The sequence below is a fragment of the Dermacentor variabilis genome, chromosome 6 (assembly GCF_050947875.1).
Source record: "Dermacentor variabilis isolate Ectoservices chromosome 6, ASM5094787v1, whole genome shotgun sequence".
In the NCBI taxonomy this organism is placed as follows: Eukaryota; Metazoa; Arthropoda; class Arachnida; order Ixodida; family Ixodidae; genus Dermacentor; species Dermacentor variabilis.
Window position 1 is genome coordinate 175,739,362 of NC_134573.1, and position 14,991 is coordinate 175,754,352.

General features: G+C 47.2%; 1 protein-coding gene across 10 annotated transcripts in view; it reads right to left on the bottom strand.

The window, feature by feature from the left end:
* The window catches only part of Dys (Dystrophin), a 532,460-nt gene that overhangs the window by 195,907 nt on the left and 321,562 nt on the right, over positions 1-14,991 (bottom strand). For 9 of the 10 annotated variants that reach the window (XM_075696880.1, XM_075696878.1, XM_075696876.1 and 6 more), the window contains one exon: positions 3,027-3,107. The exons of the other annotated variant lie outside the window; for it this stretch is intronic. In XM_075696880.1, the coding sequence (XP_075552995.1) occupies positions 3,027-3,107 (81 nt within the window). The remainder of the gene's footprint in view (positions 1-3,026; positions 3,108-14,991) is intronic. 10 annotated transcript variants of the gene reach the window in all.

Here is a 14,991-nt window from a genome sequence, read left to right on the forward strand (position 1 = left end):
CTACAGATAGTTGTAAATGACCATCAAACATGCTGGTCTTAGCATCCACGAGCCAACAAACCATTGCTCTCATTTCGTTCTTCAGACTGTAAGCTTGTCACGAGAGGCATCGTAAAGATGTGCTTAACTAATGCTCAAAAGAAATCGTGCAAACACCTAATCAATATAAACTTCACACAATACTTGAAACGCCTTCGCGACTCTGGATACCCTAATGACATAATCGCATCGGCAGCTGAGGGTTTGCTGAAGCAAATTCAATCGAAAGTATCCTCGCCAGTGTGCCCTAATACAGACAAGAATAAAGTAGCAGTCATACCGTACATGCATGGATTGTCGCATCGCCTCAAGAAAATAGCACAACGCAATGACATTCCTGTTGTGTTTTCAGCACCCAACAAGTTAAAAAGTCTATGTAGAAAGGCCACACCTGGCGGTAGAAAAAAGACGACTTGCGAAAAGAATCACCGGAATATGCTAGCAGGGTGTGTAACAAGTGTCGTCTACCAGATACCCACAGCCTGCGGAGCTTGCCACATCGGCCAGACCGGGCGATGCATTCATGATAGGCTAAAAGGCCATAATAGCAATCTGAACAAGGAGCTGGCAGATGGTTTTCTTGCGCAGCACTGCAAGAGATTCCCCTGCCAGCCCCTATTTGAACATACAATGATCCTAGGAAAAATGTCTTAACGAGATGACCAGGCTCATCATTGAAGCATATCACATCGCCACCTTCGGTAGGTCTTGTATCAGCAAACCATTCATGTCATTATCAGGAAAAGAGGTAGAATTTATGCGCATGGCATGATTTTTAACACAAAGTTTCCATTCTGACTCGAGAGATGATACCAGGTTGCTCGGAGCACGTGCTGTATTGCAAGCGTGAGAAGGATATGTGTGTATGCTGTGATACTGAAATAAATACTCGTTGCTGAAAGTTAGCGCCAATCATGTGTGTCGCCTGTGTTCTTCTTTTGTCCTGTTTTTGATGGGCTACGCCTTTTGCTTCCATCATGATATACCAACAAGCCCAACGTGCAACTTTAGTCAGTCTACTATCATCATGGTCCTGTTTCTAGCGCATGGTTACCTTCAAGTTCCAAAATGCATGAAGCAGCCATATTCAACACGCTTATGCAGCTAAAGAAATGTTCGTTATTTGACTAGCCAGTGGTTGTACAAATGGCTGGCAAGTGACGCTGCAGAATCTAGTATGCAGCGGCATTCACAACACTGTTGGACAAAAAAAAGATAGGAGGAAGGGAGAGAGGGAGGGAGGAGGGGGCCGGGGGAGAACAGCCATGATTACAAGGCAGCGCAGCTGAACGCAGCACAAGATGGCCCTCCAACGCGACGAAGCGAGTTATTTGCCATGCCCATTAACTATCGTGATTGGCCAGCGCACGGACGCAGGGATCTCATAGTCACTGAGTAAGAGCGACTATGAGATCTTTCTTTTTGGTAGATTTGCACTTTAGAAGAAATAAATGGTGGAAAAGAAAAGAAAACGACGAACGAATATAACATGAAATACCCAAGCAAAACGAAACGTGCCGTGTAAAAGTGCCAGACAGACAACGACGTCGCACTACACGGGTAACAGAAAACGGGCAGCCACTTTGCACAATTGATTTCAGCCACCACCGAGGTCAGATCCCCGCGTATAGCTTCAACGTTTCACGGGGGAGGAGAAGAAGAGAGCGAATGAAAGGCAATAATATTTCACGTAAAAATAATGACAACGAGCAACAGCATGTCGAAAGTGCAACACGGTTAAGCACCTGCGAGAAATTTTTACATCGTCAAAAAGAGAAGAAAAACAAATTATTAACCAGAACACATAGTATCTCTATTTCTCGCAATGAGCAAAAAAAAAAAAGAAATTCTTGCTTAAAAGGGAATTTTAACCCGGAGTCAACTTTGGTTTCCTTTTTCAAACACACGTAAGACGCATATATGCTGTGTGTGGGCAACCACTTAATCAAATAAAAAATAAGAAAAGTAATGTGACTGACGGCCGCAGCATTTCATTTCGCACTCTCGAACGTTCTTAGAAAATTGGCAGAAATCGCAAGACCTTCGAGAAGGAATCAAGTGCCAAGTCTGTCCTCATCATCAGAGATGTCATCAAAGATGACAACGTTCTTTGAATGTTCTTAATAAACGTTTTTCATAAGCCGTTTATAAAGATACTCAACGCAAAACAGTTTTATGTAAAGCAAGATGAATTTATAAATTCTCTGCACAATATGATACACTAGGTTAGATATCTTTTTCGAAAAAATGATTCCGCTCAGTTGAGCTTCTTTTGAGAAGATGCCTTACTCGATGTTATTGGTAATTTATCTCGCCACCCTGACAACGCTGCGAATCGGATCGAGATTGAACTGCTCTCTGCTATCCATCAAATCAATTTCTTTCAGATCGGAGAGCCCTTTCGTAAAATGCCTACAAACGACGGCAGCTTACCGAATTTTGTGAAATACGCAGCATAGCTTCGCCGTTTCGTTCTATCGATAAAATATTTGAGTAGGAGACCATAAGCAGGCAATATTTGCTTTGCGATGGAAATAAAGAAAAGATGAGACGCCTTCCCACATCTGCTATTAACGATACAACTCCAGTGACAAAAGTCGTGTCGTCCGCATTCAAACTCAAAAATAAAAACAATGTACGCTGCGACGGCCACAGCCGAATGCAATTACTGCAAGGCGATGCGATACAAACAGAGGCATGCAGAAATTCCAAAAACCACGACACAGGTGTCTCCTTTAACAAGGGATTCCTCGTGGTTTGAAATGTAGTGGCTGAAATTGGGTGAACGCTTGTAATGGATACGCCGTTTCAGAAAAAGCAACGGTCCCGCTAGCGCCAACAAAAAGAGTGCCAGGCTTCCAATGCACGATACAGGAAAACGAGACACGAGACAAAATCGAGTACGAACGGAGGACCAAACATAAATCAGAGAGAGAGAGAGAGAGAGACGGTGAAGCGCACCTATAACGTCGACAAAAAGAACTTACCAACAGGGCGTAGCGAACGCAATTTCGAAGTCTTCTGTGCTCGTCCTCGGACGAGATTTCGTGTCCGTCCAGAAACGCTTTCTGTGCGCGGAAGCCAACAACCCAGTGGGCAAGATAGAGAGAGCAGGAGGGAGGGAGGAAAAAATGGTGGTTTAAGGAGAAAAGCAAAACTCCAGAGGCTGAACACAGAACAGATTTCGCTTCTCTTTCAAACCCGGTCCGCACTCCACAAAGGCTTGACAGCGTAATCTAATCTCCTGTTGGTACAACGGGGCCACTCCGCGTTGCTTGAACGATAGGCTACCTCGAAGCGCCTTTCGTGCGGCACGGCCTCACCGTAACAAGTGCTGAAAATGTGCGCACTTAAAGATTAGCGGCAGCCGCACACCGCCGCAGTAGCGTCTTTCGCCGCTGTTAGCTAGGCTGCGACGGAAGGAGCGTCCACGCTCGGCCCGTTACGACAGGCCCCAACAAGGCTCGCTAAGCCCTCGGCGTTTACGGCAAGCGCGACAATATCTTGCACGCATTCCGCTTTCAAGGCTTCACATTCCAGCAAACGGGCAAAGACAAGCTATCCGTACGCGATTTTCAGTGATCATTGTTGATACTTCGAACGCGGCTTCGTTGAACACCTAAGCCACAGGCGCTAGATGTAGGATAAAATGCGCGCGCCTAATACGAGATTTACAGCTGTAGTTTCCAGGCATATATACCTTCATTTACACGTGCGCTTATGTTAGGTCGCACACGAAATGGGCATTAAGTTAAGCTTACCCCAACGGCAAGAAAAAACTATGGCTATAGAGGTACACTGAGTACCAACAGGTGCGCATTTACATAAGTCGTGATGACTATGGATAAGCGAACGAGAGTTAATCAATTTTCAGCAGATCCACCAGACGGTGGATCGAGATACCTTAAATATTAACGCACAAAATAGACAATCAAGAAAGAAAGACGTCATGCCGGAGGACAAACAAATTTTTGGAACGAATGCACATCAGAAATAAAGTCTTTTACGAAAAACGTACGTAAGATGCACAACAGAAAAAAGTGCGAAGAATTGAACGCAACAAGACAAAATATATATAAAGACAGAAGACAAAGGACGAAAACGATAGTCTTATCACATGCTGCTCGGTGCTGTAATTTAACTTGCTCTGAACTATAGTGTAAGTAGCGGGTAATCCCCGCCTAGACTATACGAAGGTGCCGCCGTAAGAATCACAAGAATATGGAGCAGCACTGAATACTGAAGATACTGGACGATACTTTTTGCCGGATCTAAGCTCATCATCGCAGAAATTCAAATGCAGCATTCAATTTGCCTTAATTACAGCGAATCTAACAAGCTGGGCGACACCTGAAACTATACCTATGTAAGAAAGATCTAGAAGAAAAATATGAACAGTTTCAGTAGGTATATCGTTGTTCTCTTGTTCTTTCTCTGTACAAGGTGTGCCCACAGAGTAATCCACCCTAAACGCCGGCTATGGAATCAAACGGACCTTTAGTTATATCGTTACGGGAGGGAAACGGCGTTTATTTCAAAAGGCCAGACAGCTTTGGTTCCGTTTGGCCTGATTTGGTGCCTATGGGCATGGCTCAACCCAGTACGGGGGATCGGCCATAAATCGGGAGGCAGTATATAGCAACTGCAACACGGTACTGGACATCCTTCTTCTCGTCTTCACCCTGGCATTTCTGCCGTTGCATCACCAGCCTCGACGCGCTGGAACAATACTTTGCCTCGACAGTGTACGCTGACCATAGTAAGAGTAAAACACCAGACGTTGGTCTAAAGGCAAGCTCGCTTATCCTCGCAACTACTACAGAAAACCGAACGATGCCAAAATGGTGGCTGCGACGCCAGTTACGGAGCATAGCTGTTCAACCATAGCCGTACCTTAATAACCGTTGTGCAGATATGCGGGAGTATATTGAACGCAAACGCAGCAAAATGTTGACCCTCTCGCACACGCGCTCAAAGTACCAAATCAGTCAAAAGCTTCAAACAGAGGCGCATTCAGGCGGAGAACCCATCAACATCTTCGCAAGACTCTCAAAATCGATGAGTCACATCAAACGCGTTTGTCTTAAGTTATGTCGCATGGTTCCTTCTTTTTCTTTTCTTTTTTTCAGTCTTTCAGACTAGGAAAGAAATCGTACTACAGGAGGATTCAACCAAGGGTGAAAAGCCATTCGTTTTATTATCTCCAAATCCTGGTGAATAAGCATGCATGCATCGAAGCGACGCTGCGCTAATCCTCCAGGGTCTGGGATGTTCGGGCCCAAATCAAGAAAACCGGAGCGAAATAACGTAATCGACAAGAACGAGGAAAAAGAAAGCGAGACTAGACAGAGGGAAAGACGAACAACGTATCCGGTGTTTTTCTCTGCAAGGTACATTTGTTTCAATCAATCCTCGTTTCTTTTTCGCGAGCAGCAGTGCTCACCTCCAACACACACGACGAAGGGAGTGAATCGGCGATGAACGAAGACGCCGAATATCGTTGCTGCGCTCCTGGTTCACTAAAGAAGCGTGCAAGGCTGCGGGATCTGAGGCGCGCTGCGGCTTTCGCCCGCTATACCACAATCGTGTCGTCATTTCAAAACATCCAGCGTTGCGGACGCTAGAGTCCGCGTAAGCCAAATACAAATCATACGCACGTAACGAGTTCTAAAGCAACGACTGGTAGGTAGACGCCGATCAATCGAGCTCCGCTCCTAAGTGAAAGCGGGTTTGTCACTTCAGCCACTCACTGACCAGCGTCACCCGTAAGTTCCATTACGCCGCGAAGATATAGGAAAATTTATATTTTCCATATAAGCACTCCCCACTTTTCTCCCCATTATCATCCATCCCAGTATACTTTCCCTCCCCTTCGCTCTTTCCGAGCGCAGAGTAGCAGGCATATCCTATCAATAATATATCTCTCTCCATATAAGTGGAATTAGGTAGCCCGAGGCGCGTGCTTCCAACGTCTTCAGTTGGACTCCATTTAATTCTACTATCTGCACCAATGTATGTCAAGTTTTCCGACTTCGACGCTGCTGACACGATCTCCAGCTTCAATTAAACTGAACCGCATTAGTGAGAAGCACGGCGGCAGTATGGAAGGCGATAGAGACAAATTAAAGGGAAAAATTAAAGGGAAAACGCACGCAAGGAAACTAGAAATAATACACAGGGCCGTGTTTACTCCCGCTGATCTGAGAAGCTCCCGGTGGGAAAAAAGAAATGAGAAAGAAAAACACGTTCAACGATGATGAAGAGACCAGTGCCACGGGCACTTCGTGCTCCATAAGAAATGAAGCACGGAGGCAGGACGGAGTCAAGAGTAAACTTCCATCGATCATGTTCGGGCCGGACAGCTAACGCGCGCGCGTCATTTTCACAAATGAACAAAAAAAAAAAAGGGGGGGGGGGGGGGAGGTCTGTTCCGGGCGCGTTGAATATCTTGTTCGAGAAACGAAGGAATATCACGATAAAGGAAGTTGCTCAAGACGGAGCCCTTCGAAGTGTCTATTCATTACAAGATGAATGAATAATGTAGAGGAAAAACATAACTCGGTGCACTCTGTGAACGAAGGCATTCGGTAGAGGCGCTATTCCGGAGAAAGCACTTACGGAGGCTTTCTTTTCTTTTTTAATAATAACAATTCCATCTGACATCGGTCGCGTGCTATATACACAAAATTGCCAGAGAAATTTAAATATGAATAGAAGGAACCTACAGGCAAGCCTCCAAAGATTCGTAAATACTTTCCATAAAAAAGTACTATTAGAGCACGATACGATCTCCGTATATACTCGGGGCGTGAATAACAATCCCTAAGATAAAATAATTTCGCCCAAAGTGAGGTGGTGCCTCTTTGAGACTGATAACCTTGTAGGAACGGTTCTCGAAGCCGTGTGAGAAAGAGAAAAAGCCCGTGAGAAAAATACAGTGAAAGGAAGAGAAAGGGAGAGAGAGAGAGAGAGTATTTGGCCCCCATAGAACGAACACGCTCAGCGTCGTTATTAAGGGTCTCCCGGGAGTGCACAACGGTACGCCATACTGCAAAAACAGAGTCCCTTGCCTCCGCAATGTCCTCGGCGTAGACATGGCGCGTCCAAAGAAAACTTTAGCTTCTTTGAGAAAATGAACGCTTGCAATTATTAGAACACAGATACCTGCCTAAAGTCGTGTATCTTTCTTCTCTTCTTTCTTTTTTTCGATAACCTTAAATAGCAAATACTAGTATAGTATTTGACGCGCTCCGCCGTATTCACAAAAATCGTTGCGGCTGTCCCACCTCCCTTTTAGCGGATTCTCTAGCGAAAAAAATTGCCGTTTATTTTAGGGTTCGCGGTCTTTCTTTCGCACGTTTTCGCAGCACTTCGACGGGTATAACGAAACGCCGAGCCACCTTCGTCATGAAGTGAGTTACATGGTTGCTTAGGCGTTTTTCTCCTTGTTTTTCTATTCGCTGCACGGCGTGTGGATTCAATGGCTCGCGAGCTGCAAGACACAACTCTGTTACGTCCAGCGCAGACTAAGGCGTAAGTATAATACGAGCAGAAGCGGCAACAATGGAACGAGCAAGCTATAGCCGCACTATATACAAGCGAGGTGCAATGCGTGCGCGGACATATCGCAGGCGGTGAGATCAACGGCGTACGGAAGGAAGCGCGGAGAGGAGCCCATCGACCGACCAACTTCGCGGGGCGATACCGAGACGACGTAGCCTGCGGCACCGGCCGGTATACAGGACGACGTGGCTCGGAGCGGCGCTGCTCGAGAAGAAAAGGATTACACCCGACAAAAGCGAAGGAAGAAGGAAGTGCGGTGAGAACACGTGCAGGCGACAGAGAGCAGCGCTACACAGCGCCATTCTGCGGCTTGGAAGATAAAGGAACCGCCGACACGTCCCTTCTGCAAACTGGTCGCTACATATCGACCATATGCTTACGAGATACTTTATAAATGGGAATTTCAACCACTTACAGCAGACAGCTTTCACTACCCACGGGCTCTATGCTCAGCGATAGCCCACTCTCGGATGACTCTACTTTCAGTCTCTATATAGCCCCCAACCAAAGAAGCGCTGCTTAACGTGTTCTTTCAATATTCGCGCGCTAGTTTCGCTCCGGAAGTGTACCGGTCTGAGTGACTACTTATACTTCTCCTGTACATACACCCGGTGTTCCTCTATTCTTCATTTCCCTTGCCCCAGCGTAGGGTGTACGGGAGTTCCCTGCCTTTCTTCCTTTTCCTTGCTTTCTCTCTCTCCGTCTCAATATTCAACAACCAGCAGTCCATAACTTGTGAGCTAGCTAATAAAAATTATTTCACGTTCGAGACGACTTCTAGAGACAAAAGTTATGACGTGTCAAAAAAAAAAGGAAAAAAGAAAATAATAAAGCACATGAAGCTCCTCAAAGCCTCAGCCACCGTGACAACTCTGCCAACCTTTAAAAAGTTAAGCCGACATCACACCCAAGGGCGAGGCTGCTATGGCACTCAGGAGACAAGGTAACGAGAAAAATAAAGAGAAAATTTATGTCTGAAACATAGGCCATGGAGTGGCAGAGGGGGAAATCTCGTAAAGCGCGGCGACAGTTTATTTGTGAACCAGAAAGCTGTTCGAAAGAGAGGAGATTGGGGGGGGGGGGCGAGAAAGCGAGATATCTGGCGAGATAGAGGAAAAGGGTTATCATCTCTGCTTTTCAACGTAACGAAAGATAGGAACGAAAGAGAAAGAACGAAAGAAAAAGAGAGGGATGAAAGAAGTCTAGTGGGCTGGAGACCAACGCGAAGGGCACTACATGACAAGGCTCCGGAGGCAACAGAAAGTGCCAATAGATTCCAGCCCGCGAAGCAAGGAACGCGAGTGCCAGCCGAGAAAAGAAACTTCGCCGCCCGCTTCGGCGTCTCTCTCGGCGATAGCTTCTGGAGTAGGCAAGAATAAACGCCCTTTCTTGGCCTGTCCTTCTCTCCGTTCTGAGAGTCGAGGCAGCGCAGTGATCGATATATGCCGGCCACAATGCCTCCAGACCGCTGGTCGAAACGAATAAACCACGAGATCTGGCTTGCCTGTCCGAATACCACAAGCAGGGAACGAATTCGCTAGGCCATGTAACAGATACGAGAGCACCGGGGAAATTGTCGATCGTGATACTGAAGCAAGAGGCGGCTCGAAGGTCTGTTGAGACTCGCGGTTACGGAGGCAGAAACGCACTAGTAAATCTGGAAAAAGGACATTTACTTAGACAAGACAACTGTGGACTTGACCGCATCTGAAAGAGAACATTAGGGAACAGCGTTGCTGCTTTCTGCATGGGCTACAACATGGAATCAGAACCAGCGTTCACAAAAAAAGAAAAAAGAAAGTTCTTACGCTCGAATTGTTCGAACGAGGAGATGTCAGCCTATCGTAATGTTGGCAGTTGTGAATTAAGCCGAGTTGCGTGAACTGCCGCTTCTCGCTCCGCTTTTAGAGCAGGGCTCTTAGGCGCCCGTTCTTCCATTTAGAGTCGTCGTCCTTCGGCGTAACCGAGCGAACGAGCACAGCGAAGGATGCGTGTGCGAACGCACAGCGAAGCAGGGAATGAAAGACGGCGATAGAAAAGAGAGCGCGAGGAAGAAAGCGGAGGAGGAGGGTGCAGCGAAACCATGACGCGGACAGCGGAGGAGTAGAATAAGGCGAAAGCGTGAGAAGAAAAGCGTAGTGCCCACGCAAGACGGGCACTGCGGCGACGACCGCTACGAGATCGGCTGCTGTACATGGTGCCCACGCGTCACCCGCACGCTGCCTGTCGCGATCTCCCGATCAGCGACGCCGTTGCGCCCCACTTCGCTCCGTTTGCAACGTGCCGCACGAGACTGATATTCGGCGCCGAATGAAATAATATATCGCGAAATGAAAACACGTATAGAGCTGCCCTCAAATTTCGCATTAGGGAGTATAGTAATCGTTGGTGAACTTTTGCGGTAACGTTTTGCCAGCATGAACAGGTACCATTTGTGGCTGCAACGGTTAGACCAGGTCGCACGCATTCATGGCATCGGTAGTTCGCTTTAGCGCGCTACGTTCATGTCTGTGTAAACAATCGGACCACATCACCCCGGATAGGTTAGCGTAGGAAATATAAAATGTGCCGCAAAACACGCCGTGGTTGCTCAGTGGCTATGGTGCTACGCTGCTGAGCACGAGGTCGCGGGATCGAATCCCGGCCACGGCGGCCGCAGTTCGATGGGGGCGACATGTGAAAACGCCAGTGTGCTTAGATTTATGTGCACGTTAAAGAACCCCAGGTGGTCAAAATTTCCGGAGTCCTCCACTACGGCGTGCCTCATAATCAGAAAGTGGTTTTGGCACGTAAAACCCCATAATTTAATAAAATGTGCCACAAAAGTACCATTAATAAAATGCTTTTGCGTACACTGCGCCATGTTACGAGCACTTCTACTCGCCATTATTTTGTTCCGACGAGACCCCACATATGCTCGTAGATATTTAGAGGTAATCACTGTGACGGCGAACTTCAGGCGAGTGTGCTTGCGGCACAGATCTTACGACTGCTGGTGTTAGTCTTCTATAAACGACCCTGATAAATTGCACCAGTATAAATTTCAAGTTATACATAAGAAAGCACCAAGTGACTCCTCTAATACACGCACGTAGCGCTTTAAAGCAGCGTCTCAGCGGGCGCCACGTTTATGTGAACTGAACAGCATAGTAAGCATTTTTATTACAAGCACAATATAGGCCATATAAGGGGCATGCTACAAAACGAAGCAAAAGACACGCCTCTGTAGTATAGACAAATGCTCCCAAAAAGAAATGAAAAAAGAAAACCGCCTCAAGTTTCCTGTCAAAAATATGGACTGGTGGACGATGCAGAGAATGTACCTCGTTTTAACGAAAACAGCAGTACATTGCCTATAGCAGACGACAAGGCTCGTACGACTCGAACAGTACGGAGCAAGCATTTGTCAGTGCAAATGAAAGGGAAGAATTGTTTCTAGCACTCAACGCGGCTAACGAGCTGCGACTGCAGGATCAAAGCAGAACGTTGTGTTGGAAAAGCGCGAAAGCACAAGCGATTCTTAAGAAACTAACACGCGGCAAAGTGCGACAGTCGCGAGCCCAGAGGATCCACTTGTCTCGATGTGGAGGAAGAAGGGACCAGCTGTCAAGAGCGGGCGAACGGCAACGTGCCATAGGGTCGATGTGGCCGTGCCGGCGACACGCTCGAAAAGAAATGACGTCCACAAACCGTTCTGCGGGGAGCCCTGTCCAAACGTGTTACACCGAACTCCGACACCGCGCTCAGCGAGTTCCAGACATCGTTTCACTTTCTCCCTCTTCCTTTTGCACACCCGCGCCGCGGCTCCAAAGAACGCACGCAGCGGCTGCACTACAGCCTTGCTCAACAAAAACCATGCAGCACTGCGAAAGCTGCGAAAGCTGCGAAGCACGCTGAGCCGGCAACTTGTTCTCAGCGAAGCAGAAGGAGACGCATAACTTTGACAGCACGCAAACTGCACATCTGTAAGCACAATGAATAATCACACGTGCAAAAATAATGCGAGACGCTCATCAAAGCAATCATCATAGCCTCGTTTGCAGAATTCCGCGTTTAGCAGTGTCGTCTGCTTTACTGTCTGCGAGATTAGATGACACGGCGGGCGAATGTCTGCGCCTATAATATGGATACCACGGGCAGGGCCCGCCCGATCTCCCGACATGTTGATCCGAGCTGCGGCATTGGCAGCGTTTCGAGGGTCAGCGCAAATGCTACGAGAAACAAAAGCGCCACGTAGATAACACAAAACACTATCTATGCGTGTGCGTTCGTCTTCTGTCTGATGTGGCCTCTCGAACTATACCTCGTAAAAATGTAATGAAAAATGAAAAGCTTAAAATTAGCAAGCACTGGCAACGCTGCACAGATTTCGTGCGACACAGTACGGCATACACCGCATCCTCATCCATTCGTCGTCATTTTGCCGCGGCAGCGGGAACAGGGCTTTGCAACATTCCGAGTGACGATGCTAGATGTTCAGTGCTAGCGGAGCGCGAAGCGCTATCTCGGCACTACACGCGAACACGACGCGTATAGACAGCGCCGCGCAGCCGTGTCGCGCTTGCAGGACGCAGCGTTTCTTTTTTGAATTGGAATGGATGTCTACCGGCCGAGTGGGACGCGGCTCTGAGGATCCACACCGCGATGAGCGCGAAAGAAGCAAAAAAGCCCGAAGATAGAAGCCGAGATGGTGGTGAGAAGCGCCGAACCTTCTTTTATTCTATCTCCCTACATTGTACTGTATTATTATTTGTTTTAGTATACCTTTCACATTTTTTGTCTAGCCTTTCGGCCAAGAAAACTTGAACTGAAACTAGCAACTTTGACGGGTACTGTCAACTGGTGTGAGAACGATTTTTAGAAAAAGAAAGGGAGAACGATAGCTTAGCGATGAACTCTCTAGGCAAGGTTGTTCTAATATTTTCTTTTTTTTTTCTTTCCTCCGAAAACAAGAAAACAAAGATGGGTGGCTTTGGAGTGCATTGAAATGTGGTTACACGACAGCGGCCATAATCACCAAGCTTTTCGTACTTAAGCGTTTTTTGCCACTGGCCAGCCACCTTCGTTACTACAGCATCAGGATCGGCTGAAATTTTCTTTTTACGAACAATTCCAGCGAAAGAAGCTCTTGTGAATAGAAGATCAGATCTTCTAAACAATAAGCAATATAAATAAATAAATAAATAAATAAATAAATGGGAAGCTCATTAAAACAAGTAAATAGACCAAACGCTATGTTAACACAATCTGCCCAAACATTTACGTCTTCAAGTTCACGTAAGAACGAACTAGAATTTGTGTTGTTTTCCTCACGCATAATTATACGAGATATACTGTTTATTCCACCACAGATATTCCACAACCGTATAGAAGGCGGGATGCTGCACAAATTTCATTACGTTGCGAAAACACTGGTCACTGGAAAACGAAACCGCTTGCAAGCGCCTGCAAAGCGGGCAGCGCCACATCAACACTGACGATGCGGGTAAGCACACACATGTCGACAAGCGCACGGAAAAGAGAAGGAATATGAAAACTGAAAAAGGAAAAGGAATAAACTGAACGAATCAGATATAGTAAAGGGAACAAACACGTTTTGACTACATTTGACATTCCGCCGCGTTAGGGTGAAAAATAAGAAAATTTAAATTTGTTTCCGTACTTTCATTTCATTTCGTAGTAGCGCCGACATTCGCCTTGATAAATGAAAACTAGAAAAGAACTATAGATGTTCTCGGCATCGTCCACACTAAATGAAAAAAGAAAAAAAAGCGTGTACGCAAAAAAGTTCACAGACAACAATTACAACCGCAATGAGGTACCTGGAAAGCCATAAACACACGTCATGAAAGCGATGCCAAACGAGCACGAGAAAGCTCGCGTTCCTTTCTTTTCTTGTTTACTTTCTTTTCGTTAACGTACCCTGCCTGAGAAATATGCGAATTGTCCGCCAGGTAGCAAGTCCACAGAAAGATGAAAACGAGGCGCTTCGCCCACCCCCCACTTGCATTCAAGAACGACGCCACGACCATGCGGCAAATGGGCAGCAGAAACGCGAGGAATGTAACGCCAAGATAACCACCAGGCCTGCACCCACTCGCTTACTCGCCAATTCAGTCATTCTCTCTCACTCCTTCAAAAAACGTACACACACGCACGTACGCACCGGTACGCGAGAAACGCGCACCCGTAGCTTACATCTAGCTTCTTTAAAGAGAAAGTGCGAGCGTCGCGATAAAAATGACAAGAGTAAAGACAGGAAAGAGTACAGAAAAAAGATGGCGCAAGGAGATCCACCACCATAAATAGGGCGGCATTCTCTCGAGGCAAAAGCCACCCAGCGCGCAGGCAGCCATATAGTACAGCGTTATACGCCAGGCGAGCTAGCGGTAGCCACCGACACGCTGGCTGGAGACGGGGATTACCCGTTGATTGATGCCGGAACCGCTGAAACAAATGACATCTACCGAAACTAAAAGGTGATCCACTAACTTCTTTTTTCCCACTTCGTTCCTTAACCTCATCTTTCGTAACACGAAAGCCATAGTTCACACCATTCCCTAGAAGACGACGCGCGACACGAAAGAAGGAAAAAATAAAAGAAAATTCAGTAAACGGCGTAACTAGCAAGTGCCAGAAATTCTGAAGAAAAGTACGGAGAAAGGAGCGAGGAGAGAAATATACGCATAGCGGAAGGAAGCAACTACGCGGGCCACCTCGAGAGGCGGACCACGCAGGAGGAAACGAGGGGTGCGCTTTTTCACGAAAGCGGAATCGCTCGCGAAAGCCCTTCCCGTTTTGTAGGTATGAGCCATTTCGAGGCAAAAGAAAAGTGCGAACAGAGGAAAAGTGCGACTAAGAGTCGAAAGATAAATAAAACAGCGACGAGAGAAAGAAGCCAGGGAAAAAGCCCCGCAGCGTGTACGGTGAACGAAAAGACGCCCCGCAATCCATTTCAAAGAACGCCTCAACCCCTCAACGCCTGGAAACCGACGCTCCACCACCTCTCGCCGTATGGCGGCGAGCGAACTTTCGACCGGAGCCAACTCTTTCCCTTCCCCGCCTTTGCATTTCGCCGAGCCAGCGAATTATCTAGTCCCCGAAAAACGGCGGGCGCCCCGAACTAAAGCCACGACACCGGCCGCGGAAAGCTTTATGGCACTGCGAGCGGCGCCAACATTCTTTTCCCGCGAATGCTTGCTTTGTTGGCGCTGTCACAAAGGTGTCGACGAAGCGTGTCGTGGAAGATGTTTTCCGTCAAGCGGCTTTTGTCAGCCCCCTCACTACGCTACGGGTTCCCGTTGGGCCTTCAGTTTAAACTCGGCTAAGGTGACGTACTTCTTGTCTCTTGTTCCAGCGTCACATGAACTCTTTTCTCCTCGTCAAAAG